The sequence below is a fragment of the Perissodus microlepis genome, chromosome 15, assembly GCF_051167445.1.
Source record: "Perissodus microlepis isolate ML-2025 ecotype Zambia chromosome 15, ASM5116744v1, whole genome shotgun sequence".
Lineage (NCBI taxonomy): Eukaryota > Metazoa > Chordata > Actinopteri > Cichliformes > Cichlidae > Perissodus > Perissodus microlepis.
In genome coordinates, this window is record NC_140475.1 from 866795 (window position 1) to 892770 (window position 25976).

At 44.2% G+C, this 25976-nt stretch overlaps 1 protein-coding gene across 3 annotated transcripts; it reads right to left on the minus strand.

Moving 5' to 3' along the window:
• On the minus strand, positions 1-25976 carry LOC146371357 (kinesin-like protein KIF26B). 3 transcript variants are annotated; one of them, XM_084952160.1, is made up of 15 exons: positions 25398-25976; positions 24862-25206; positions 22674-23123; positions 20240-20361; positions 19959-20130; positions 14394-14603; positions 13940-14033; positions 11206-11477; positions 10320-10497; positions 10069-10207; positions 9588-9747; positions 6404-9467; positions 5361-5530; positions 3675-3825; positions 1-1897 (listed from the first exon to the last, which is right to left on the minus strand). In XM_084952160.1, the coding sequence occupies exons 1-15, from the start codon at positions 25458-25460 to the stop codon at positions 1698-1700; spliced, it is 5790 nt and encodes a 1929-aa protein (XP_084808286.1). In that variant the 5' UTR covers positions 25461-25976; the 3' UTR covers positions 1-1697. The 3 variants fall into 3 exon arrangements, with proteins under 3 accessions (XP_084808286.1, XP_084808285.1, XP_084808287.1); XM_084952159.1 differs by having other exon boundaries at positions 6404-9470; XM_084952161.1 differs by having other exon boundaries at positions 1732-1897; positions 5375-5530; positions 6404-9470.

A 25976-nucleotide genomic window follows, 5' to 3' on the forward strand; every position in this document is an offset into this window, starting at 1 on the left:
GACAAGATCCCAGATGTGATGGCAGCAGGAACAGCACAGCACTTTTAATTTTTGCAAATCAAAGGATGCACAGTCTTTGCACACATGAAACGTAATGGAGTGCTGTGCTCATTTATTCACAGTGACAACAACATGCTGATTAATACGATTCACAACAACAAACATCCAGCGTGTGTGCGTGTGTGCGATTCTTTCCCGTATATTTAAACGCATCGACCCAGGTAGACATCCCAGCACTGCTCACCGATCACTTTGGGTCGTGGCTCGGAGCCACAGGGCTCTTCAGACACCATGACGTTATTCCTTTAAAGTAATTACTCCTCCATTACACTGTCAGTAGAATCTGCATTCGTTTATTCTACTTCCAATCACTTACTAATGTGTTTTACAGTCAGTGTATTGATCACCGACCTCTCTGTTGGTGTAACTTTCACAAACACTACCGTTGTTCCCTTATGGCTCATTCAACAGTTCACTGAGATCCCTGCTAAACATTTACCTATTTACATTAGTTACAAATAAGGAAATGCACTACTTTTGTAGTTTTAGCACCAAAATCTATTTACACAATGGCATCATTGGTGGCATAATATTCCCTTTTTGTGAAAGCTGCACCGCCTTCTGCTCTACGATGGCTGATCACGTTGCTACTCAAAGACATCGTGTTGGCTGAGTACATGATTGGTTTGACCAATCAAATCAAGAAGAACAGCAAAGCACATGAAACTTGAAGAACATAATCGTCACGTTCAATTGCATTTCCCTCGCTTTGCTCTGTTTGTTGTAGAAGGACAGTTTGAGGTATTGTAAATGTTTGCATCCAGTGGAACAGCTGTGGCTCAGGAGGTAGAGAGGCCAGTCCACTAATCGGACGATCATTGGATCCTTGACTCCAGTCAGCATGTCAAAGTGTGCGATAGACAAAGACAATTGGAATAAAGCTTTGTGTGAAAATGGCTTTAAGAAAAGCACAATTTGGATCGTCCACTCATCACAGTTTCTCATTAATTGCTTAGCAGAGTACAAAAGTGCTTCATTTGGAGCTGTAGTTGCCTCTTGAGCCGTCTTGCACAGATGTGTAGATGGTATTCACATAAATGATATTGCTGAGCCTAAAGACTTCCCAGAGAACCAGGATCTAACCCCTCATTTCTACCGTCGCAGAGCCTTTCGAGAACCAGAACACATTTTGACAGGTTTGAGTGCCAGTTGTTGTGTAGTGTTTTTATCAGACGTGGGGTCATTTCTTTGAGAACCATGGCAGACACAGACTTTGGACTGCTTCTGTTTCATTCCACATGATAGGCCCTCCCATTGTCCAACATTGGACCCAGCAGTTTTGTGGTACCGAGCTCGTTAGCACCAAAATATTTTAGCATTAGATGCTGCTTGAACGTGATGCCTTTAAATATACTGCCAAATGCTAAAAAGTGTATAAACACACATCTTTATAGGTTATTTAACTGCAACTACTGTCTGGAAAACATGAAGTAAAGGTTAGTTGGATTTTTTTGAAAGTCTAAAATGCCGCAGAGGAATTCCCACCAGGGGACCGGAGGCAGTGTGCTACTTCAAAACATAACAAGTGTATACATGAGGTGATCTCACCTCTGTGTCTCGAGTGTCGAGATAACTTCATTGATAATCAACAAGTTCTACATAATAGTCTAAAAGAAACATATATTTCAGCCAGTAGGTCAGTATCCCTTTGCGAATCTATGATCTGCCGTTTTTCGCCGTCTCTTCTTACGCCGTCTCCCAGCGACACCATCAAAGCAGGTGACCATCATGACGTTGGCCTTGCAGAGGCTGACCTTGCGCTCCAGCCGCGCCGTCACCAACTCAAGTGCTTCCAGATGCTCCAGGGAGTCCACCTCGAACGTCTGCCATAGGTCGACTGGGGAAGGACAATAAGGGTCAGTGTGCCACGTACACTTCTGTGTGTTACTGTATCGGCAAAAAGGAGGATGAATCAAATTGTTGAGGTCAAAGTTCACATGGTAGATTTTTCTCAGACCCACAAAAGTCATCATTGCATTACAAAACATTCTCATACTGTAAGAATTGCTCTGCCAGCAGGGCAATTTGTTGGTGTGACAGCCTCTTATTCTTTAACAGCATCACATGCTCTGTGATTAAAGTATAATATAAAATGTCACATGCTGGTGAGGGTATTACTAATGGTGCTAATGAGAAGTCTGGATGCTGCTCCTGTAAAAGGAGGCTACAGCCTGCTGCATATAACAAGCTGATTACTTGCTTATTCAGTGAAGTGAGAGCTCAGATGATTAGTCATTGAACCAGTTAATCAGCTGATTGCTCATGTTTTAATCATTTCAGTCACCTTTCAAGCAAAATCCCCCAGTTACAGAATTATGTCTTCATATTTATTTTATGGCTAAACTATACAAAAATGTTACAATAGGTCCTACAAAACGATACGATACGAGATGAGATGCTCTCCATCTGTGTGCAAGCCTAGCACGAGCCAGAACAGTAAAGCATCGCAGTAGTGAAAGTACATTTGTATTGTAGCCTGTGTTTTATAGCCTATAGAATGGCTGAGAGACCAGTGTATAAGCTGTGTACCAGTATGTCAGTATGTTGGCACCAGATTTGCCAGATACACATTGCATAGCTACGCTAGAGTTAGCTCGCTAACCAGCCCAGGTGTTTATCATGGTGTGAACACAGACTGTACATAAAAGATGAACATAGCTTCTGAGTCTAAAAAATGAAGCCATTGAGGAAGTGCCTTAAACCTGTATTACCTATCACGGCCAGCAGAGGCGTCCCTGTGGTTACATACATGTTATAATGAAGTCTTCTCTGTTCTCTTGCTCTAACACCATTAAATGTATTCTCCTGTTAACTATATGGACTCAGCTGCTACCAATAAGTCTTGATGACTATAACACTATGGTCCTTCTCAGAGTCAGAAAGTAAAGTCCAGTGACTCAGGGTAAGCCCGGAGGCTAGCCTGAGTGTGCAGCGCTCCTCGATTTCACGGTCAGGTCGGCCACGCATAGCTTCTGGTTTCAAAAGTTAAGATGAAGGTAGTGAAAATGCTCAGGCTAAGGTTCACAACAGGACTTCATTGATACTGAGCGACTGCTGACGGATATGTCCGTGTTTTTATATCGTCTGTGTGAAGTTTTGCTACCTAACATCGTGGCTAGCTGGTTAAGCTCAGGACGCTTGCTCATTATCAGTGTCACTGGCAAAGTACTATGCAAAGATATATATACAGTCCTTAAACTGAAACGGGCTGTTTTACACCTGGAAAAAACCCAAAACAGAAATCAAAGTTCCAAACATGAACTCAGTGATGACGATGGCTCCACCGTTATTGTTGATCACTCCAAAAATTGCCTGTTTCAGTTTGTTTTTAATAAACTTAATGCCCATTTCCTCCTGTTGCTTGTTGCCATTTTTCAACTGGTCTTAAACTTTTGAGCGGGACTGTATATATTTGTTGGTGACCAGTGGACTCATTTTGTTAGATATTGTTGCTCATTGTTGTCGCCGGAACTGAGAGAGAGACATTAATGGAAGGCAGTGAGAAGTGTGGAAGCCAAAGGCTGTTCGAGGAAACTAAATCTAGATGACGACTACTCTTTTCAGATATTAGCAATAGCAAGTTACAGTTAGTTTTTAAAGATAACTCCACTGACACTCGTGGTTCCACGTGGCGGGCTCCAGCATGAGGCGGTGTTTGGCCAGCTCCAGCTCTCTCCTCAGGTTGTTGTATTTGGCTCGGACTTCGGAGATCCTCTGCTGACGGTGCTCCAGGAGCTTCAGCTTGGCACTGAAGCATGTGGGCCCCTGAAAGCAGAAACACAACCCTTTTCACTTTTTTTTATTTATTCAAAGATTTTTAAAACACAGCTTAAATTAAGTAAATTTAATTTACTCTCCCCATTTAAACAATGAGGCCTGGAATACTGTATGTCAGTACTTTGTAGGTTTTAATGAAAAACAGCATCCACCTCTCAGTTGCTCTTCATATAAACATCATGTTAGGGCACTGATGGGGGGAGCATGGCAGTCGTTTGGGGGTGGGGTGAGGGGGGGTCAATAAATCCATATTTACAGTTTTTAAAATCTGGTGTTTTACCTCCATTCTGCTCTGCTTGTCCTACGTCTTTGTTCCCGGCTGCAGCACTGACCCAGTTTACCCCATGTGGTCATTAAAATTGTATCAAAGTTGCCTGAGACTGGTGGAGGCAGGGAGGCGTCTCACGGGGCCAGACCTCTCGTCGTGGGACATTACGTCACCACATGGACCCTGTTTTGCTATCAGGCGCATTTTAAATGCCAGACAGTCTTTTATGCGAGGTTTACACAGTCAGCTTATCAAGCACGCTCTTCTTCTGCAGCATCGTGCAAAAATACTCCCACGAGTGGGAAATGTTTGGTCTCCTAAGACATTTCTGTCTATGATTTACTCACGACGGACTCCTTTTGTATTTCTTTCCCATTTAATATGTTTACTGGATTCATATTCTTCGGACTACGTTGCAGAAGGAAAAAATGAGCCACATTTATCATCAATCATATAAGAAAACAAAGTTTTATGAGACACACATTACATTTAAAATGGGTGGAAGTATGTTAAAGGTATGAAGACCTTGTAGCTGCTCAGTACAAACACAGGGTTAAATTGTGATTTGCTCAATAACTCGACTTCCAGTTTTTGGAATATCATTTTCATGAGTCAATCTATGACCTCGGGACACTGGAGGCAGCTCATTATTACTGTCAGTAGTGTGTCGTCGTTGTTGTTTTTAAGCACTTTTTGCTGTTTAAAAATACTGTAAAGTATTTGTGTTTCTTATGTTGTAAATTTGCTCGGGACTCTTCTTCCTTGTTTATTCTAAGCTTTGTGTGAACCTGCACACTCTGCCTGTCACTTTGCTGCTGGAACGCGTGAATTTCCCCAGTGAGGGACAATAAAGGATATTTCTATTCTATTTATCTTATTCTACTCTTATTCACTGTGTTCTGTTAAGTTGACGCCATAGCTGAGGTTTCTCGCCTCACAATATCTGCTGCGTCTCCTCAAATCTCTGCAACAGAGACGGCAGATCATTTCAATTTATTCCATTTAATATATCAAAAAATGATATTGTGCGGCAGCATTAACGCTGGTCCTTTTATTCCATAACAAAAAATGGTTACTTACCATTTCGAATACAAAAAGAGAACTAACTGAGTTCTACATCACAGAAAAACAACAACCACAATCCTGTTTTTGTGGCTGTTCTCGCTCGTTGCTCGTAGAGGTTATAAAGGTCATACTGTTTATTATGTAATGCCCTTTAACCTCCAACAAAAAAAAATCAAAATAAACCCAGCACCTGTTTGCCAGCACCTGCTCTTTCCTGCATCCTCTGTACATTGTCGATCTCATAGACCTTGATCTCGTAGGCCTCTGGGATTCCTTGATCCATCCAGCGAGACCGCAGACCGCTAGCCGAGCGTCTCAGGGTCAGAGGTGAATCATGGGAAAGGTGGCGCTGCTGAGTACCTAGAGCCAAGAGCGCCAACACATGTAAGGCAGAAGCACATGTTAGTGGACTTTTCTTGGTTCTTAATGTAAGTGTTGAGCATTAAATAGAAAAGTCACAGTGAGTCACACATTTACAGACGAGGCAGCTACAGCAGGAAATGATTCATGAGCTGCCGTATGTGGTTCCTGCTGGAACAACAGTTTGCCTCGGGCCAAAGTGCAGCCGCAGAGCTGCCAGAAGTCAAGACCGGAGACACAATTACTGCAACTCTCAGTTTGAGTCAGTCTGCCAGTGCCGGAAAAGATAGTGAGTGCTTTATATTTTCAAACTGTAGATTTTAGTTACAGAAGAGGACACATGAGGACAAACTGAGTGCACGCACCAAAAGCAGTTAACAGTGTATTATTTCAGGGGACTATTTAAGAGTCATATACTTATTCAAGTCGTGTCTCCTCTGCTGTTCCATCAGCATCATCATCACAACAGTGAGTGTGTTTCCAACATAACTCTGTTAGAGTGCATAATCACGCACACACCCATCTGTGTAACAGAACCACGCAAACGTTTCTGTTTCCATCAGTGAGAATCCTTCCTGGGTTCATGTATTAATGATGTGACTTCCTACACAATCTGGCTTTTAATGCCAGCGAGGAAACTTCAGCACACATGTCGTCTTTCATTAATGTCACATTAATATGTTATGTAGTCAGATTATGAACCAGACATCTGGTGTTGGTGGTGAACAGCGGCGCTAACGTTTGCATAAGAACGTCTGCTTTGAGCTTCTGTTGGTTTGTTTTTGTTTGCTTTATAAATCAAACTTGAAAACTTTCCAAAAGTGAAAGTCATTTAATTCATTACATAAAAACTGTTAGCGCAGGCGCTCTTACCTGTACCACCTCGTCTCCGAGACGGCCGGCCGCTGCGAGCCGCACTGAGGAGGGAGCTGCTCCTGTCGCTGACTGAGTCTCTGGCTGAGGTGCTGCTGCCTGTGGCCTCGCTGTCCCTCACCATGCTGTCATAGCCACTGCTCACCAAACTGTTTCTGTTAGAAAAATGCAGGGATGTCTTCCCCATAGCTGGTGGTAGATCGCCACTCAACACACTGGTGGTGTCACTTGCATGCCCACTCAGGTGATCGGGCATGCGGGGAGATGTCAGTTGACTGTACGGGGAGGGCAGTGAGGTCGTTTGGTCCGATCCTCCTATAGTGGGACTGGGGGCCCTCTCCTTGAGAAAGTCTGAGAGGCGACCGTTAACAAATCCCTGAATGGCAGATTTTGTGGATGAGGATGTGGAGCTCTGGCTTGGAGTCCGGCTGATAGAGCGATGAGACCGTGGAGGGGAAGAGGGGAAAAAGGAGGATGTGCGTTCGTGGCTGACTGTTTTACTGTCTGGAGACAGACTGGCACTATGATTGATGGAGTTCTTGATGCTAGGAGCTGACGATCGACGGACTTTGGGGCTAGACGTCTTGAGCTTTCCCACAGCAGAAAGCTTGGAGTGGATATGCCTAGAAGACTGAGTCGCAGGGTTTTCAGACGGGAAAAAATGATGCTCAGACCGAGGATTTTTCCTCGGGCTCCTGCTGGCCCTCGGAAAGGTACAATCTCCCTCAAAATTGCCTTTATAGCCAGACTTACAAGCTCCTTCAGTACTTCCCCTGGAGCTTCCCCTGGAGCTCATAGAAGCGTTGCTGCCGCCTCTTTCTAGGGCTGGAAAGTCTCTTGGGATCCGCCCGAGAGAGCTCGTCCGTCTAGCCAGCTGCTGTAGTTTGGCACTGAAAAGCCTGCCACTCTCCTCAATCGGTGACCTGAGCCTCCTGCTTGTATTATCACGTTTTACTGTTGAAGTGGATTTATCAATCACAGATCCAATACCCTTCCTGAAAGTACCACCAGGATCCTGTTTGAAGTCTGTTCCATATCTTTGAGGAGAGGAAATATAGAGGTTGTGGTTAGTAGGGGAGTGTTGCCTCACCTTCCTCCTCTCGAGAGTTACCCTTGGGCTGCAGGGAGTGGATGATGTCAGCCCCCTTGAGTCTACGAGGTGGGCATCCTGGTGTTTGGCACTTTGCCATGCTCGAGGTAAGCTACCTGTTGAATAGGAGCAAAGGATGGTTTCTTGGCAACCAGGTGACTCACCAGTCCTCTTGGGTGTATTTCTGCATGTGATTTCAGTCCCCTCTGAAAGCTTTGCAGTGTTAGAGGAGTAAACATGCCCACGGTCTCTGGGGTGCGGCTTGTCTGTGTTTGTCTGCTCACACGTTTTGTTGTCTGGAGGTTTATTACAAAAACTCAAATGTTCTAAGACGACTGGCTCATAAGAAATTTGGCTACAAGACTTGTCAGTCTTTTTGACATGTTTCTGAGAAGCTACAGGTGCACACTTCTCCTGAAGGACCTCCCTGTCTTCTGAACATCTAGCTGTATTTCTTTTGGACTCTGATTCTGACCTGACTCCTGCTAAAGTTTCACAATGACTTTCGTTGTCTTTGGCACAATCCAAGTCACAATCCACGTCTGTATTAATCAACATGGGGTTAATAAATGAAGGCAACACCCTTTTCTCCCTTCTGACTTGATGCTGGGACTTTTCAGTGCCAGCAGGATGAACAACAGAGCTTTCGGGAGCACCAGAGGAGCCTGGAGCTGCAGATTCCTCGCCGACGTTGCTGATTATCTGGATTGGCTGAGAACCAGCCGAGTCTTCAGCGTGTGCCTGTGAATGGGCTCCGTCTCTGATGCAAATAATATTTCCACCTGTCCTTGCTCTGTCATACGCTCCACTGATGGTCACCTCTTCTACCATAGAGAAAACCAGCTCATCTTGACCTTTTAAGTCCAGCGGCTGCTGAACAGTCACTGTGATCGTGGCTTTCATTTCCTTAACATCCCGTTTGGGGTGACTGTTTAGGACGTCTCCGAGTATAACACTTTTAGCCAGGGAGTGTGAAGAGGAGCAAGTAGAAGAAGGAGATATGGGGGAGCTTTTGCCAACTGGTGAGGTCCTTTTGTCTGTTTTGAACCAATCAGCAGTTTCAGCTCTCTCCTGTTTGTGTGAAGGTTCAAGTGCAAGAGAACTGGCCCCTGCCGTGACCTTTGCATCCACATTAAAGCGCTTGGAAGAAAACCCATTACCTGATTTAAGAGTCCTGGTGTTAGAAGGCTCAGAGCGGCAGGTCGCGTTCAGACCCAGAGTTTGATTGAGCAGTTCCTCGCTGGAACTGGTCGCACTACACTCCTCACAGTCGTACAAACCCGAATCTTCTCTCTGAAAACTGTCTCCAGGGGCGGCACCGTCTGTTTGCTTTTCTCCAGCAGAGGTCTGACTGCAGCTCAGCCCCTTACTCAGCAGTGTCTGTGGAGCTTCAGTGTCTGCTTGTTTTACAGATTCCTCCTGGTGCTGTGACTTAACAGTGACATTATTTAAACAGGCACCTTTTAAGGAAGACTTGAGCACATCCATGGTCATTTCACTTCCATCGATACACCCCAGACGTTCTTGAAGTTGAGCAAACGTGTCACATTTGAGACAGTCCCTCTCCGGTTGCTTCCTTTCTGCTTTCAAAACGTCGGTTTGCCCCAGAAGAGCAGACTCTGTCGTCTTTTCTACTTGCAGCTGAGGAATTCTCAGAAGCTCCTGGAGGAGAGCAGCAAACTCTGGGTCGTCCAAGTCAGGCTTGTTAGGGTGCAAAGACGGTATGATTGGTACAAACTCGGGCTGTGCCTGCCTCGGGGCTGATCTGGGGTGGACTGAGCCATCTGAGTCTATCTGGATGACTGTGTCGCAAGACTGTTCACTACTGGAGCGTTCATCCAGTTCATCACGCAGGCGAAAAGGACGGATGTCGACGTCTACCTCATCGGTAGAGTGGAACGCCCGCAGGGAGAACGACTGCAGCCCTCTTTTTTCTCTAGTCAGACTCCTCGCACAAGGAGAACATGAGGTAGACTGCTGTCGGATGAAGGTGGATGATGCTGTTAGATAAGTCTTATAAATCCGAAGCAACATTCAACAATTTTGGGGTGCTAGATAAAGAGTGACATGATTAGACTCTGTCATTTATACTACCTTTGTCCTCTTCTGTGTCCTGCGAAAACGAGAAGCAAGCTGGATGGTAGAGAAGTTCTCTTGAAGGTGTGCCAAAGAATCCATGATTTGAGCAATTACTGTAGTGTGGCAATTTGTGTGGCCCAGGGACTCTCGAAGGAGCAAAGTCAACTTCCCACTCCTGCAGAAACAGTGCAACGTCATGTGAGTATCTGCAGGTTTAACTGCACCAAAGTCAAAGTAAACTTTATTGTCATCTCTGCAAATCCAGTGCAGCATACGAGACGACGAGGCTCCGGTTTCATCAGCGCCAAAAAAAAAAAGCTAATAAATCGACATAAAAAGGAGAAGAAAATAAATAAATAAAGAATTTGCAGTTTGGGGTGGTTTACAGTGGCCTGTGTTGCAGCTTGTAAACCCGGAGTATAAATAGGTTAAAGAAAACAGAAAGTTTTTAATGACCAAACAATTTTCCTCCTTTGTTTTCCAGTTAGATTCTTACTTGTTTGGGGTGGTTTTCTGTCCACTTAGAAGAGACAGGACGATTGGGCCCAGCTCAGAATGGGGGGGTTTATTTTTGTTGACACCCCTCATACCACTACACACGTCTATCATGGTCAACTTGGTGGCGCCGCGGGAACCTAAGGAAATGATACAGTTGGACTTTAGAGGAGGTAATTCAAAAAGATTTAACAGATGCAAATCATAAAATATCGAAATTCTAGAATCGGTTTCTGAATATTTCACTGCAACCTTTTCCAATGGTGCTGCTCTCTGTACGTGGAGGCTGGACGTGAAGGGTGAAGAACATGATGGAGCTGTCACACAGGTACGTAATAAAGTCACTGTGCCGACGTGCTGCGACGGCTGCATCCAGGAGGGAAGCAGCCCGCTCGGCAGTGGGGGCCTTCACCCGGTTGTGGTTGTGTAGCTGAAGGAGAGAAGAAGCAGATGTACATTTGCTGTAAAATCAGCCCTTTAATCTGTTACATTTATCCCCCTGTTGCTAATCACTGTTCATTCTGAAACAGGTTCAATATTGTTAGAATGAATCTTGTGTCATTCGTCTCAGCAGCAAAATATTCAGGCTTCAGTCATTCTTCAAGTGTTGACTGAAAGAACAGAGAGGATGTGGCGCCCACACACAAACACGGTGTAATCAGATATAATGTGCTGTGCAGCATAATAGCTTTCACTCCCAGCACCATTATCTTTTCCAACACAGTGCGGACCATTATTGTCTAAATAAAGATGAATAAAACTTTCTCACATGCAGAGGGCACACACTCACGCCAGCTCGCAGGCACCACAGACAACTAATCTAACTAATCTAGTTGGCATGAACGTGCAATGTGAGAATACTGCCTCTTTTGAAACAATTAGAATAACTTTAAAAGGGGTTTTTGTTGCTGCTGTCTCCTATCCGCAGGAAACAGTATCACCTTTGCTCCCTGTTGTCTACTTTGGGTTTGTGTGTTTGTGTTTATGAAGATTTATTAGACTTTTATGCCAACAACAGTAGCTCCTCTACTACAAATGTGGGTCACTGGGCCACAGCGTGCCGAGGCAGAGGTAAGGGAGGCACAGTGGAAGGAGTTTAACAATCCCTTTTCTTAATGGTAAAAACCTTCTGTTCTACCTGGACTCCGTAGACTGGGTCCTCCTGGAGTTTAATGTGGGCTTTCGGGCTGTCGTGGATGCTGCCTAATGATGGAACAACTTCCCCCAGCAGATCCCTCAGCGTGTCCTCCTCTCCGCAGCACAGTTCGATAGCAGACACTGACACACTGAGATCGGTCCACGTCCTCTCTCTGCGGCGCTCGATGGCGCTGTACAGCCAGGAGATGGCACAAGGAATCAAGCCGAGCTTCCCAATGCTCTCACCACTGCCCACCATGCTGGACCAGGACCCTGAGGTGGAAGGAGAACACATAGATGCACAGATTTTCTATATATAAAAATGAAGTTTTCGCAAGACTCGATTCAGTCTTATGAAAAATGAAGTGCACCCCAAGATTCGATAGCTTGCAGCTATTATAGACCATAATCATTAACTTAAACCAATTGATTTCTGTATGAGTGTATCAGCCTTCAATATTGTGTAACAATTTTTGTCTTTACAACATGGCTTAACTTCATTGAACTTTGCAGGCATTTGTTTATAAATTCTGCTGTGGGTCACCTTGACTGTTCACAATGACCCCCAACAGATGCCTGCTGCATGACACAGCTTTAGCTGGCTGAGCCTCACATTTGTCTCTAGGTTAGTTTGGAGTTCGTGGTGATTATGACTACTCGGTTCCCAGGTGACTGCATAAGCCCAAATCCTCATACCTCCACCACCGTGCCTGACACTTGGTATCAGGCGTTTATACTGATCTGTTGTGTTTGTTTGGGTTTTGGTTCAAATGTTGCTGCGTTACAGCCAAGCACCAACATTTTGCTGTTGTCTGTTCAAAGGACATTGATCCTGAAAGCTAAGCCACGCTGCCATCCAAACAAGCTATATGTTTTCAGTCTTTCTAGCAGTGCCTTAATGAACTTTAACTTTAACATGCTAACTGAGGCTAACTGAAATGTAGCTCTTATGCACCGTCTAAGCATGGGTTACACACATTTGGGTGACCTTCTGTTAACCACACCTGAATGCTCCAAACCAGCAAACTGTCAAAATGTGCTCACACCTGCAGATCATCAATGAATCAGCTGCAACTGACTAACAGCACCTTCTTGCTAATTAGGGATCCCTCTGTGATTCTTTGGTGTGCACTTATTAAGAGTGTACTTAGTTGGACTGTGGGCTGCCTTGAGTCCTTTGAAAACCCTACTACATATGAATTACATGAAGGTATGCATCCACACAATATATACTACATTCACAAATACACAGTCTGAGTGGCACAATCAGTTTTTATATTATTTATGTCTGAAAAGTATATTAACCATATCAATGCAACGTGTTGCTGTCAGAAACAGTTTTTCTGGGCTGTTTAATAAATAAAATCACAGCTTCTGCTGTTCACGTGCTTAACATGAGATACAAGTCGTTTATTCCACTTAGCAAGGGAACTATTTTTTAATTTTCCAAAAAACATCATCATCAGCCAGAGTTAGGTTTTGGGTAGCTTAGCTAAAAATGATTGTACGTCTGGCTTCTGCACGTGTGCTACCAAACACAATGGGGCCATAGTCGTAGATGAGGCCATGGGCTCAAAATAGTACACACCAAATAAAGGAACATCGAACTGTAACATGTTAACACTGAAATAAAGGCAGGGGAGGAGGCGTGCTGAAAACAGCACATCACAGAGCACACGTTCACTTGCAATGCATTGCAGGCAGAAATGACTGAATAATAAAAGATTTCATATCAGTCATAAAAAATATCTGCAAGATTTTATATATGGATATATAGATAATCACAGATTTATAGCAAAGTCTTGAAATGGGGCTAATTGCAGGAAAGCATTGGCACGAACAAAACACATCATATATAATCTCACAAGAATGCACAAATAAATGTTTTTATGGACCGATGCCATATTGTGTCTTTTTCTAGTGCACTTTTGCCCCACATTACTCTTGAGTTATGGGCTTGTTTCACCCTATCTCGTCTTATCCAAACTCTAATTGAATGAGGATAAGAGAATTGGTTTACTCCAATTAAAGGCCGAGCGGCCGTTATTCAGAGAGAATAGTATTCTGTGGAGGAGATTGATGTCCCCCTGGCTGTGGGCCACATGTAGTCTGTACTGGCCAACTAATTCAATCAGATTTACGGAGAGTGGCGTCATGTGAAAAAGCAGGTCCAAGGAGACCCTGTCCTTACCCTGTGTGTGTGTGTGTGTGTGTGTGTGTGTGTGTGTGTGTGTGTGTGTGTGTGTGTGTGTGTGTGCTACAAATCTATTAAACCCCTTTACCGCTAAGTGCAGGGCTCCATCTCTCTAATAGCAACATATCACAGTCCACTTTGTTTGCAGGCCCTTCTACGCTCAGCGCTTCAGCAAAATGAAGTGAAATATTTGCCTAAAACGTCAAACAATGGGAAGCTTTTACAAACACATGCATGCTGTATAATTGATGAACAGGCTTTTATTTATAAAGTAACAGGTGAAGGATGAAAAACTTAAAGGGAATTTTTTGTTTGTTTGTTTTTTTAAAGAGCAAAAAAGAGAAAACTGACTGGGAGAGGAGACAAAAGACACAAGGAGGCTGGAGATTTGTATCGAGAGGACAGAGGGAGTTTAAAGTGATAAAGAAAGGCTGAAAGATTGCAATGGGATAGAGGAGGAGGTGGGGCGGGGATGATAAAAGCATCCCATTCCCATCTTGATATTTTAACCCATGGCCTCTCACAAGGACCGATTACTCACCCACATCAGCACAACCTAAGCCCAGGACACAGGCATCGCTGCCGCTGAGCACACAGCGGATGACATCAGCCAAGACGCCTGCACACACCTCGGCCTGGTCGAGAGAACAAAGGACAGCGAGCAGCTTGTGATTCATCTCCACTCTGAAGAAGCGCACTCGGTACAGAGCAAGAGCAAAGCAGAACGGGGATGCAGACTGATTCCCTTGGGCTCAGATACTGTAAGCAGAGCTTGGATAAAGCTGAATGTAATTGATGGACTGTGTAATTGTGGTGGCTATCCAGGGCCTATCAGTTTTCAGGTCATCAGACAGAGAGAGGGAACTAACAGTGTAGGATAAAGAGGAGGGAATATGTGCTGTATGCATGTAATGCTGCACAATCCACTGTCTGCCAACCTGATCACCATAGAAACAACTAAAGTCATATTTAAATGCTTTGCAACAGAGCCACACCTGGCTTGACTCCTGAGGATATGCACTGTCAAAGGTGAAGGTCTTCAGATGACTTTTGCCATCCCTGCCCAGTGTCATGGTAGCACGCTGATGGCTTTTGGTGACCGGCTCCACTATGGTTACTCTCTTCTTGGATGGGTCGATCCGGAGAACAGGTGGTTGGCCTTGGCTCTCTGACAGCGATGGGTTCACCCTCAGCACGACTTTAACCTGTTCGCCAAAGGAAATGGAAACAGAGTCGTGATGAAATTTAGACACAGTACAGAACAAAATATCTGTCCAACTGAAAAATACTGTATGAAAAAATAACAGTAAGAACAGCTGCCATGAGATTGCAAAGAGCATGAGTTTAATCTCAAATTATTATTTACCCAAAAATGCAGTTTCCATCAGCTTTAGCTGCGCTCTGTGTTTGCTGTATGAACTGTACGCCCTGCTACGTTTGTGGGAAATTGTCAAATATCAGAGGAAGGTTGGACATACCCACTGCAGCGTCAGCACCAACCCATTCTCACTCCCAGCTCATCAGATATGGGTGCTTTGTCAGAAAAGCCTTCCCATTCAATTATAGGAGGTTACACAGATACCAGGATTCAAGCATCCTCAAATCACAGAGCAGAATTTAGAGTCATTTAAATGCTTTTATTTTACTTTCATTTTTAACCTGAGTTTGGGGAAAAACAGCATTCGTGTAATGCTGCTTTGAAGTTTCCATTATTCAGGGAATCTATAATACCCGAGTAAGACTTCTAAGCAGCCATCAGTACTGCATGTGAGAGCTTGTTGTAGCTTTGTGAATATGGTAGCACGCTCTTGTTAATATCTGGTAAAGCAACACTACGGATAAGCAAGGCTTCATAGATCCCCTAGCTGTTTGTAGCGTAGTCTTGTTTCCAACCTGATGGACGGAGCACAACGCCCAGGCTGGTCTTAGCCACAATTACAGCTAATTAACTAAAAGCCACATCACCTTGTATTGTAGCTGATACAGTCTGCCCCATGCCTAGCACAACGATTGCTGGTCGCCTGCAGCCAATTTAGTATTTCCAGTGAACCTAACCTCGTCAAGCATTTCTTTGGACTGTGGGTTTAAATATATATATATATATATAATGTTCTTCCTGTACCCCCCCCCCCCCATTTTTGCACATGTCGAGGAGCATGTCAGGCTACATTTCACTGTGTGTTATACTTGTATAACTATGCATGTGACAAATAAAGAACCTTGAACCTTGAACCTTGAACAAAAAGAGGTCTTTCTTGCTGCAGTGCTAGCTACCATATCATCATGGCATGACGCTATAGGCAAACTGTAAAATTTCTGTATTGTTCAATATTTAATGCTTAAACCTCATTATAATGGCATTATAATGTACTTGTTGCTGCTGTCCAGTCTAAGCTAAAAAGCTGAACGCTAACATGATGCTAGCATACAGCGCTAAATGCTAGCAGGTACCAACAAAATGAGATCTTAATCTAAATGCCAATGAGGCAAGACTGAGCAGTACTATGTCGCACATGGAGCCTTTAGGAAAGAGTCAGACTGTTTTATCTGAAAACTCTACAGTTTATTAAATGCATAAAGGGACTAGATACTCTGCTTTTACTGTACAGCGTGTATGTATGCTAGCTGATTTATGTGCCCTTCATCCTAAAATCCATATACAACACCACAAACAGCAGCGATATGGTGTCTGTTCTGTTTATGCATTCATTTTTTTTAAACGTATGATTACCAACAGAGGTTTTTGACTCCAGACTCTGACACCAAAAACAGCTGCTGAAGAGTAAAGGAAAAGTCCGACTTGTGCTCTGGGCCCCTGCTGTTCAACAACAGGCGGCTGAAATACTGTCTTAGAAAATCCTCAGCTGAAAAAGAGAAAACCTGGGCAGAACAAAGTGATAAATGTCAAAGAGTATTTGGGCATCTTTGAGATGCTGAAGCAATGGAGGTGAACTTTGTTGAGCTAAACAGACAAACTGTCTTTGGACAACCAGTCGCCTGTTTTGTAAGGACATCAAATATAAATGAACTGACAACCAAGAATAAAATGGTGAATTGAAACAAAAGCATATTACCTTTAGGCTGCAACACACCACATGATTCAGTCAGTGCAGCAACTACACAACCGCCTCATACATCATACATCAGCTGCATGACGATGCATTCCTCCTGCTGTATCTCTGCATGTCGTGACATTAATTCCTTAATGCACATCTCTGGAGGAAGTCTGAGATTTAGCGGCTTTAAGCTCTTAAATCGAGTTATATCCTGATTCTGACAGGCTCCTAACAAGGCTCACGGGTCTTGGTCTGCAGGAAAACAAGGCAGCATATACCAGACAGCGCACCCTATTAGGGCTTATAAGCCAATTATAAAATTGTTTTTTCTGAATTCAGGTCTGCAAGACTGCAAGTAGATGTATGTTCTGACACCCACTCAAATGTGGTTTTCCTGAAAATGCACAGGACTGCATTACACCATGATGAGATCATCCTTCATTGACTGAATTTGAAAAGCCATTTTCCATCTGCCACATGAAGGATTTTTTTCCCTTCCTCATGATTTTAATACCTTACGCAAGAAGTGGTTTCTTAACCATATTGAACACGTGTCAAACTCTTTTTATGAGGGTTAAATTATTCAGGAGAACCATTTGCAAGCTGAGAAAATCCTCCTCGACTCTCACACGCATGCATATTCTTGCACGTTTAGATGTACAAAGCTGAGTGCTCAAGCAGGTGTGGCCGGCGGTGGGGTCTATTTGAGCCCTTATCTGTAACTCTAGACTACACCCAGGAGTCCATCTATGAGACGAGGGGAGGGCCCCCAGCCATATTGATCTCCCCGAGTTTCTCTCCCTGAGGAGGTGAGGAGAAGGGAGGAGGAGAACAAGATGGAGACATTAGCACCACATTACAGTGTATCACAACGGACGGGTGATATAGGATCTCGTCCAAATTGACTGAGATCTCCTTACCCCCCAACACGGATGGTCAAAACACTTCCAAGCTGGTGCCTGTGGGCTCTTTGTCGATTCATCACCAGTCCAGGTTTATTCTATATATTTATACCTCACAATACAGGACACGTAGTTGCCCAGTGGCGTATTTCATTGTGAAACCTATATATATTTTCCTTTTTAAATAATGTATGCAGGATGTCTGTGTGTATTATAAAGCAGTCAGTAGATGATGCACGTTATATCCAGTGGTGGCCGTCAGTTGATTTATAGCACTGCATTAAATCCATCATGTTAGCCTGATGTGCAGAATTCTAAGTACACATTATAGCAAAGCAGAGCACAATCATTGTGATTGATCCTATTGTTAGTAATATGCCATGAAAACACTGTACACTGATCAGGATGATACTTGAGTGAGCGAAAAATCTTATTGACTGTAATTGTAGCTTGCTTAAAATGATGATGACACAGCCAGTATTCTGCCAGTGATCCGTGTATGATGACTAACCCTTACTGTGCACTTCACGTTACACCTCGTCGGTAGTGGGTTGGACCCCCTTTTCCCTTCAGAACTGCCTTAATTCTTCCTGGCGTAGATTCAATAAAGTGCTGGAAATACTTTGGTCCATAATAACAGGATAGATAGGATCTATTAAGTTGATAGCTGGAGACTGTTGAGGCCATCTGAGTGAGCTCATGGTCAAGAAACCAGCTTTAGATTATTTGAGTGCGCTATCCTGCTGAGGATACTGCAGTCACACAGGGATGGACGTGGTCAGCAACGATACGTGTGTCGCCCGTAGTGTTCAGACAATGGTCACTTGGTGCTATTTGGACAGAGAGTTGAAGAGAATATCCCCCACAGCACGGACTGAACCACTGATACAAGGCAGGACAGATCCATGCTTTTGTGTTGTTTATGCCAAATTCAGACCCTACCATGCGAATGCTGCAGCAGACACTGAGACTCATCAGACTGGACAATATTTGTCCAATCTTCTGTTAAGGAACATCACTGATTCCATGTGAACTGTAGCCTCAGTTTCCTATTCTTAGCTGACAGGAGTGGCACCCAGTCTGCTGCTTTAGCTTGTCTGCTCAAAGGTACATTGTTAGTTACTGTTCTTACTGCCTTGGAGCAACTGTGACCACGTCATTTCCTCTGGGATTAAAAATATATTCTGATGTTGTAGGTTCAGAGCGGATTTTCAACCATTGCAACCAAGATATCTTATCTTGGTTGCAATGAATAGCTGAGGTACTGTTACCTTTCTATCCACTCTCTGCAACTGAAATGCCACTCGTTGGATATTTTCTCTTTTTGGGACCATTTTCTGTAAACCCAGATATGTTTGTGAGGGGAACTCCCAGCAGAGTTTCTGAAATACTCAGACAAGCCCGTCTGGCGCCAACGACAATGTCCGAAATCGCCAACATCACCTAAGTCATCTTTCTCGCCCGTTCTGATGTTCACTTTGAACTTCACCAAGTTGACCTGGCCATGTTTACATGCCTGAATGCATTAGTTGCTGGCATGTGATTGGCTGACTACATATTTCCGTTAGTGATCGACTAAACAAATGAAGTTCCCGGAGACTTTAGACTGTTTTCCAGTCTTTCTCCCTTTGCAGTGCTGATGCAACTGTTGTTCAACGAGATTAGCTCGGTTTGACTTATCGTGACGGAACAACGCAGACACATCAAAGCATAAATGCAAACAATGACATCGACCACTACGGCATAGGCTGCTCCACTCCATTAATAATAATAATAATGGATTGCATTTATACAGCGCTTTTCAAGGAACCCAAATCACTTTACAACACCACTATTCATTCACTCTCACATTCACAAACTGGTGGAGGCAGCTACAGGTGCAGCCACAGCTGCCCTGGGGCAGACTGACAGAAGCGAGGCTGCCATATCGCGCCATCGGCCCCTCTGGCCAACCCCAGTAGGGTCTTGCCCAAGGACACAACGACCAGGACAGAGGACCCGGGGATCAAACCGGTGACCTTCTGGTTACAGATGTGCTTCCCGACCCCCTGAGCCACAGTTAAGATAAGGACTATAAATTAAGCATGGCTACTGCTCTGACCACCACACCGCCAGTGCTGAAGCCTTTTGGTGGTCTATACTAGAACAACAGCGGTTGTTAGCAGAACATTACGGTTAGGGAACCTTTTATCTAAGGCTCACACATGTACACATTTAAATTCTGATTCTCTTGTGAACTTTCTTTTTAGCAACAATTAATGAGTGGTTGGTTACAGTTTTACATTTTTTAGTCAGACCTGCATAAGCAAATTAAAAAAGTGAGCAGCTGAAAAACAAATTGCATTTAGGCCTGCAGCAGCGTGTCATCGAGGGAAAATAAATAAACAGGCAGGCGTGCATTTTTATCCAACCCCAGTGTAAGTAATGGTCTCCAGCCTGGTGATCACTAAAATTTCTGCTTTGTTTTTGCTTCATGACACATTTTAGCAAGTGCCTAAATTATGTTCTCTCCTCCAAGTATCATAATTGATGGGATTTCTGAGCAGTTAATGTGTTTGAGTGTAGTACAGATCAATTTGATGTGCTAGAATTTGAAGTCTACCTTGCCAACGCTGGGCGAGTCCTTGGTTCTAGTGGCAGCTTGCAGCAGGCAGGTGGGGACGGGCGGTGGGTTTTTCTGGATGATTTCCCTGAAGCAGGTGGAGAGTTGAGAGGGAGCTGGATCAGAAGCATGGCCCTTTTTCCTCAGTGTCAGGCTGAGCTTCTCAGCTGCCCTACGGGAAAGAAGTGAGGGGGTGTGTCATTGCACGGAAACTCCTGGTGCAGCCAGTACAGATCCTTTTCAAACACTTGCAGTTATTTGGTGTGCATATATTGGCTTACCTAGTCAGAAAGGACATAGCTGCAGTGTTGGCGATGGACACCACTCTGGATATGTGCGGGATCTTAGAGGTGGTCTGTACAGCCCCGACATCCCTGCAGCTCTGATAGGCATCATCTGTAGCCTGCAGGGGGAAAAAGCTCATTAAAAAATCCAAATGTGTAATTGCACTGCAGCACCCACTCCAAAAGGGGCTATTATCACGGGAATTACTTTGGGGAGGAACATGAGGTGGGCGTCTGTGTAAGTAGGGCACGCAGGCTGAGAGGAGCACGCTGGGTTAACATACACCGTTAGTCATATTACAGATGCAGCCAACTGCATTTGGAGTGTGAAGGATAGTTTGTGAAGGCTGCAGTGACTGCAAAACGTGATTCAGAGTAAACACGCTGCCTCTCATACACATAGTCACATCATCACTCAAGCAGCCTTACACGAATATATTCCAACACTCCAGCGCTCCAGCGTGGGTGTTTAGGGCTCATTCATGAGTTCACAGTGTGTGTCTGTGTGTGTCTGTGTGTGTGAGCGGCGTGGTCGACTCTGCACGCAGCTCGACGTGAACTCATGCTGCAGGCCTCTGAGCCAGCAGCGGCTCAGCTCGTTCTTAAGGCAAGATAACAAAGTCAACTTTTATTTTCATAGCATCACAAACGCAAAGTGCCAATTAGTGCCAGAGGAAATCTGCGGTCATTGTCGGGAATGAGGAAGCCAGAGATAATATGGATAATGCACACTTCCCCGAACCCTCCTGCTTTCTGCTTTTTGACTCGCGTCTTCTGTCGTAATCTTTTTTTTATCGCTTCACTTTCCCTTGCTCCAATTCCTCATGCGGTCTTTTATGATGTCTTGTTTTCCCCTCTCCTTCCTCGTTGCCCTTCCTTCCCTTCAACCCTTTCATTCCTTGCCTCCAATCTTGCACACTTCATTTCCTTCTCTCCTCTTCTTCCGTTCTCCCTCTGCCCTTCTTTGCGTCTCCTCTCCTCACTTCTCGTCCTACGCTTTCGCTTTCACCGAAGCTGTAAAAACCTCAGTTGATCTGCTCTCAAACTGAAACACGTACGAATCATTTCTTCCACAGCCGTGCACAGTACAGGAGCGCTGTTATTGTCACATTTGATTAGACGTGCCTTCAAAATAACAGTTTTTAAAAGAATCTCTGAAGACTCCTTTGGTCCAGTTAAGCACTCCTTAGTATTCTCACATAGTGATAACACGGGCTGATAAATTTAAATTCTCAGTCATTTTTCAAACAATGGCTCTGTTATTTCAGACAAAAGTACACAAAGCAGACTTTCTTCCTGGATGGTGACTGTCACTTTTGACAACTGCTGCTAGCAGATTTTTATCAGCTAGCTAACTCCGGTAGTGCTAACTCTCAGAGTTGAGTGAAAATGCAATCTAGAGCTGACTCCGTTTTTATGAGGACTTTTTAAAATGGTAAATCTTTTAAAAGGACCTTACACAGACGCTTATGATGTTAAGAATGATTCTAAAAATGTGTGCTATCAGCATGTAAGATCACACTTTATTTTATGCTAACATAATACTCAGATCCTTAAAAGCTCAAGCTGCCCCGTGTCTGCAGTTCACTAAGTATATATCAAGAGCTTATTATCAGTACCAGAAGCAGGACTAAGTTTAGATTTTACGATTAGTGAATGGAAATCAATTTTTAGCTTTGGCAGAGACAAAGCTGACAGGGATGCTAATGTTAGGAATAGCTCCTACAGTGAATATGCTAGCATGAAATTGTCCTTGTCCCTCAGCTGAGCGTGCTAATATGTCCACAGGCTGCTGCTCTGTTTGAGAGAGCTCCCGGAAAACCTCCACCCTTGAAGCAATTTTATACTGTAGACACCCTCCTAAGATATATCTATATGCAGTTTACAATAACATTGTGGTTCAGCAAACTGAAAACTGTGATGCCTACACATATTATCTGTCAACCAGGTCAAATATAGTCCTAGAATCTGTCACTAACTACATTAAATGAAGGATTTGGGGTATTTTTAGTTGTTGGCTCACAGCAAAAATGAGCCAACTGAGTAAAGAAAAGTCAGTTCTCAGTCACCTTGTACAGGTTTATAATCTTTTTTTTATTGGGGACTTGGGAAGGACACGCTCAACCATCTTCTATCACACTAATGCATATTTCGCCAGCCGCAGTGTTTAATACGGCCGTCCCTCTATTGATCACAAGTGCTTTTTGACCGGCCGGCTCTTGCGACAGAGGTAAATCATGACCCAATTCCATTCCATTAGCAAAAGTACTTTTGAACAACACACTCAGCCACGGGATCGAAATAGGCTCTGATTAGGCCCCATGAATCACTGGCTCGCTGACACGTGCACCCGTAAAGGCACACATTACCCATATAGCTCGTTAGGAGGGTATGTGGGATTCAATGCTAAGAGAAGGGCTCATAGTGGTACCTGACGGTAAGGGTTTGTGGTGACACCATTAGCTCTGGATGCAGATTTAGAAGCCACCAGCTGCTGCTGCTCCTCCACCCAGCGGCCCATATCAGGGTTGGGGAGCTTGGGCCCCCTTCGTCTGAGGGTCTGTGGGGTCCTTTGAGGCGTCCTGGGGCTGCGCGGGCTCTGAGGAGTGTGGCTTTGATCCAGAGCCTCCCTCGAAGCCCTGTCTCCTCGCTTTGCTTCAATTTGTCCAAACAGTGAGCCAGTGCTGAGGCTGGCTTCAAAAGAAGGCTTGGCTAATGCCTGACCCCGGCTCAGAGCCACATGGATGGCCTCTTGCTTGAGCTGGTACAGGTTTGTACCGCAGGCTCCACACTCCCCCTGGTCTCTTTCTCTGAAGTCCGTGGTAGACCGACTATGGACCCGGAGGTTTTCATGAAGAAATGCTGACAGGTCACTCAAGTCCTGCACAAGTGAGAGAACATAGCAACAGGAGTTACAGACAGGAAAATACCTTTGCTGTTTATAGTACCTTTTTATTATTGCACAACACTCGCCTGTAATTGACTGACAAAATAAGATAAGTCGAGCGCAATCTTCACATTAGGACACAGTAACAGTCTAATCTGTTCTGTTTGATATCTGGCTGTATGAATGATCACTGAGTATATGAGAACAGAGTCACAGGAAGCCACTTTCTACATGGAGGTATTGATTAACACTGTCTTTATGATCCTTAACAGCCCAGTGAAAAAAACTGTGTTTACTGCATCTCACGAGTGGATGGAACATGTCATAAATCTCAGTTCACTGGAAATTCTCGGAGACTAGCATGTCATCCTGGAAGAAGGGCTTTTTTTGTCTGAAACAAAACAGGAAAAGCGAGACGTCAGTGTTTGTGTGTCTTTTTTCAGCCAATATTAGCATTTTGCTGAATGTCATGTCATCACTGTGTTACTGTAATAGACAGCTGCTATCTGGATGGAAGAAGGAATCAAAAACCATCATCTTGTTTTTCATCCTGAGAAAGACACACACAGCAGCATCCAGCACGCACTGTTTCTCCTTCCCTCCTACACACTACAATGACCGATGTTCCCTCACAGGAGTTCAACAGGAGCTCTTAAATGTTGCAAAATTTCACTCAAAGCCTAAACGTGCTGAAACAGCTGGTGCTAAATAAACTTCCCTCATAAATAATATATAGGGATAATAATCCTGATGTATCAAAGAGGCAAAAATAAGCCAAACTGAATTTCAGGTTAGACTGATGACAGATAGAGTATAAGGTGCTGCAGAGACAGCAGCAACTCCATCTTAACAGATGACGTTATACACCCATGATGCTACTGAGAAATCACGCTTGGATCAATAAACCTGCGAGCAGCTAGATCTGGCTTATCAGATTTCTACTGACCACGTCTGTGGCCGCACGGTGCCTCCCATCTTCCTCCTGCTCTCCCTGTGGTCTCCAAAAACATGACATGCCCCATCCCACTTAAGAGGACAAAAATAAATAGCCTTCCCTCAATGGAGAGAACTGTGGAGATGACACAGGGATGTCGCCATGAAATATTCATGGCCATTTAAAACCACTGGCGCAGGAATGTCACTGGTTTACTTTGGCGATCGGAGTCCGAATGATGGATTTTGGTGGTGATGAATGTGCAAACGTGCACGCTTCTAAAAGGAAGCACCGAAGGTCCCACATGAGCCTTAGAACACTTGTTAAGCATCACCACTATAGCCTCAAAAGGAACTACCAGTTATGCTTCTGTGTGACATAAGTGTCATAAAATGTTTTCACAGCAGGTTTATTAGAGTTTATCGGCCCTCGCTGAAGCATTCATGTCTGCTTTTAACATTTTTCATGCATATTTATTCTTATTTATTCTTTCAATTCACAATATTCATACCCAAAGAGGTTATTTGGGAGGAAAAAGCAAGTTTGTGAATACTTTTGTCACTAAATTGCATCACAAAAAATATGAATGTGCATTTCTTTTAATTAATGTAACAAATATACACCAGTACCACCTGCTGATAAGCATCCATATGCTTTCAGCTCATATTTCATTTCAGTTACGTGTTGTCTGTTGAGTCCAAACACGATATTATTACTGTAATTATATAGACTGCTTCGAAAGCACACGGCTGCATGTACATGCCACTTGATCCCCATCACAGTATCATTGTCACTGACCTTGCAGGAGAAGTGATGGTGAACAGCCAGGCTAAGGGCTTGTTTCTTCAGAGCAACAAGGGTCGCTGAGCACTTCTCGCAACGAGCAACTTTCCGATCGGACCTCCCAAAGCCGGGATTCGCTGACATGGAGCCTCCTCTACATATAGTCCTAAAGGACATGGTTGTCCGGATGCGGTCTCCTACAGATCCAGGGAGGGACTTGTAAGACGGGACATCGTCTGCTCTCTGGCACATATTCCGATATGGGTCGCCCCTGGACCCTCCGGCACCCACAGGAGAGGGGCGCTCCTTGGGCTGGCGGTCCTTCCCTGCGGTCTCAAAGTGATGCTGCACTTCTGTGCTCTGAGAAATAAATCATGATAAATAAGGATGTATGTGGGCTTTGGCAGGGGGAAATTAAATATCAATCGACTTGGACTACTGTAACCACACCCAAGTGTTTTGTTTTTTTCTAGTGCAACAGTACTCTCAAGAAACTCTAAACCCCCACAAATGCTAACAAATTTTGCCCAAAACGAACAAATCTGACTTACCCAGAGACCTCCTCTGATCGAGGCTGGAAACCCCTCTCTTCCTCTTCCAGTCAGAGATGACATGACAACTTGTAAATATTTAAAAAGATATCCGAACAAAGGCGGGGGGCATTTTCTGTTATTGTTGCCAATACTGGACCTGGTGCAAAAATATCCACTGACGTGAACGCCTAAAAAAACAAACTACAACAAGCTGAAATGCTGGGCACAGTCTCTAAGATGTGGAGTGATGGCAGTGGCACAGTGGAGAAGGAGTGAGAGCGCACGGGAGAACACTTCATGAAGTCACTTGGCTATTTATTATAAGCTCCTCAGGGAGGCAGCACGGAGCAACTGCTCGGAGAAACCTTAAAAAGAAGGAGCAGGCGGCTGAGTGTTTGTATTTCTTGACGTGATTCGTGTCCTACATACTGTCGCTGTCCCGCAAATGTCACTGCACCTTCTTACAACGGAACAGTCTGACAACATGCCTGAATAGACGTGTGCGGAAATATCTATCCACATTATTCTTACAATGTTTGTTTTCACCTTAGCAGCAATGGTATCAACGAGAAACTGCAAATACAGCTACAATATTTC

Coding starts and splice junctions, on each gene's coding strand:
- LOC146371357 (XM_084952159.1), bottom strand. CDS start 25,460: ATGTCATCTCTGACTGGAAGAGGAAGAGAGGGGTTTCCAGCCTCGATC. Junction 20,362..22,673: donor CCACAAACCCTTACCGTCAG/GTACCACTATGA, acceptor TTCCCCCTGCAG/GCTACAGATGATGCCTATCA. Junction 10,498..11,205: donor ACCCAGTCTACGGAGTCCAG/GTAGAACAGAAG, acceptor TCTCTCCTTCAG/CTACACAACCACAACCGGGT.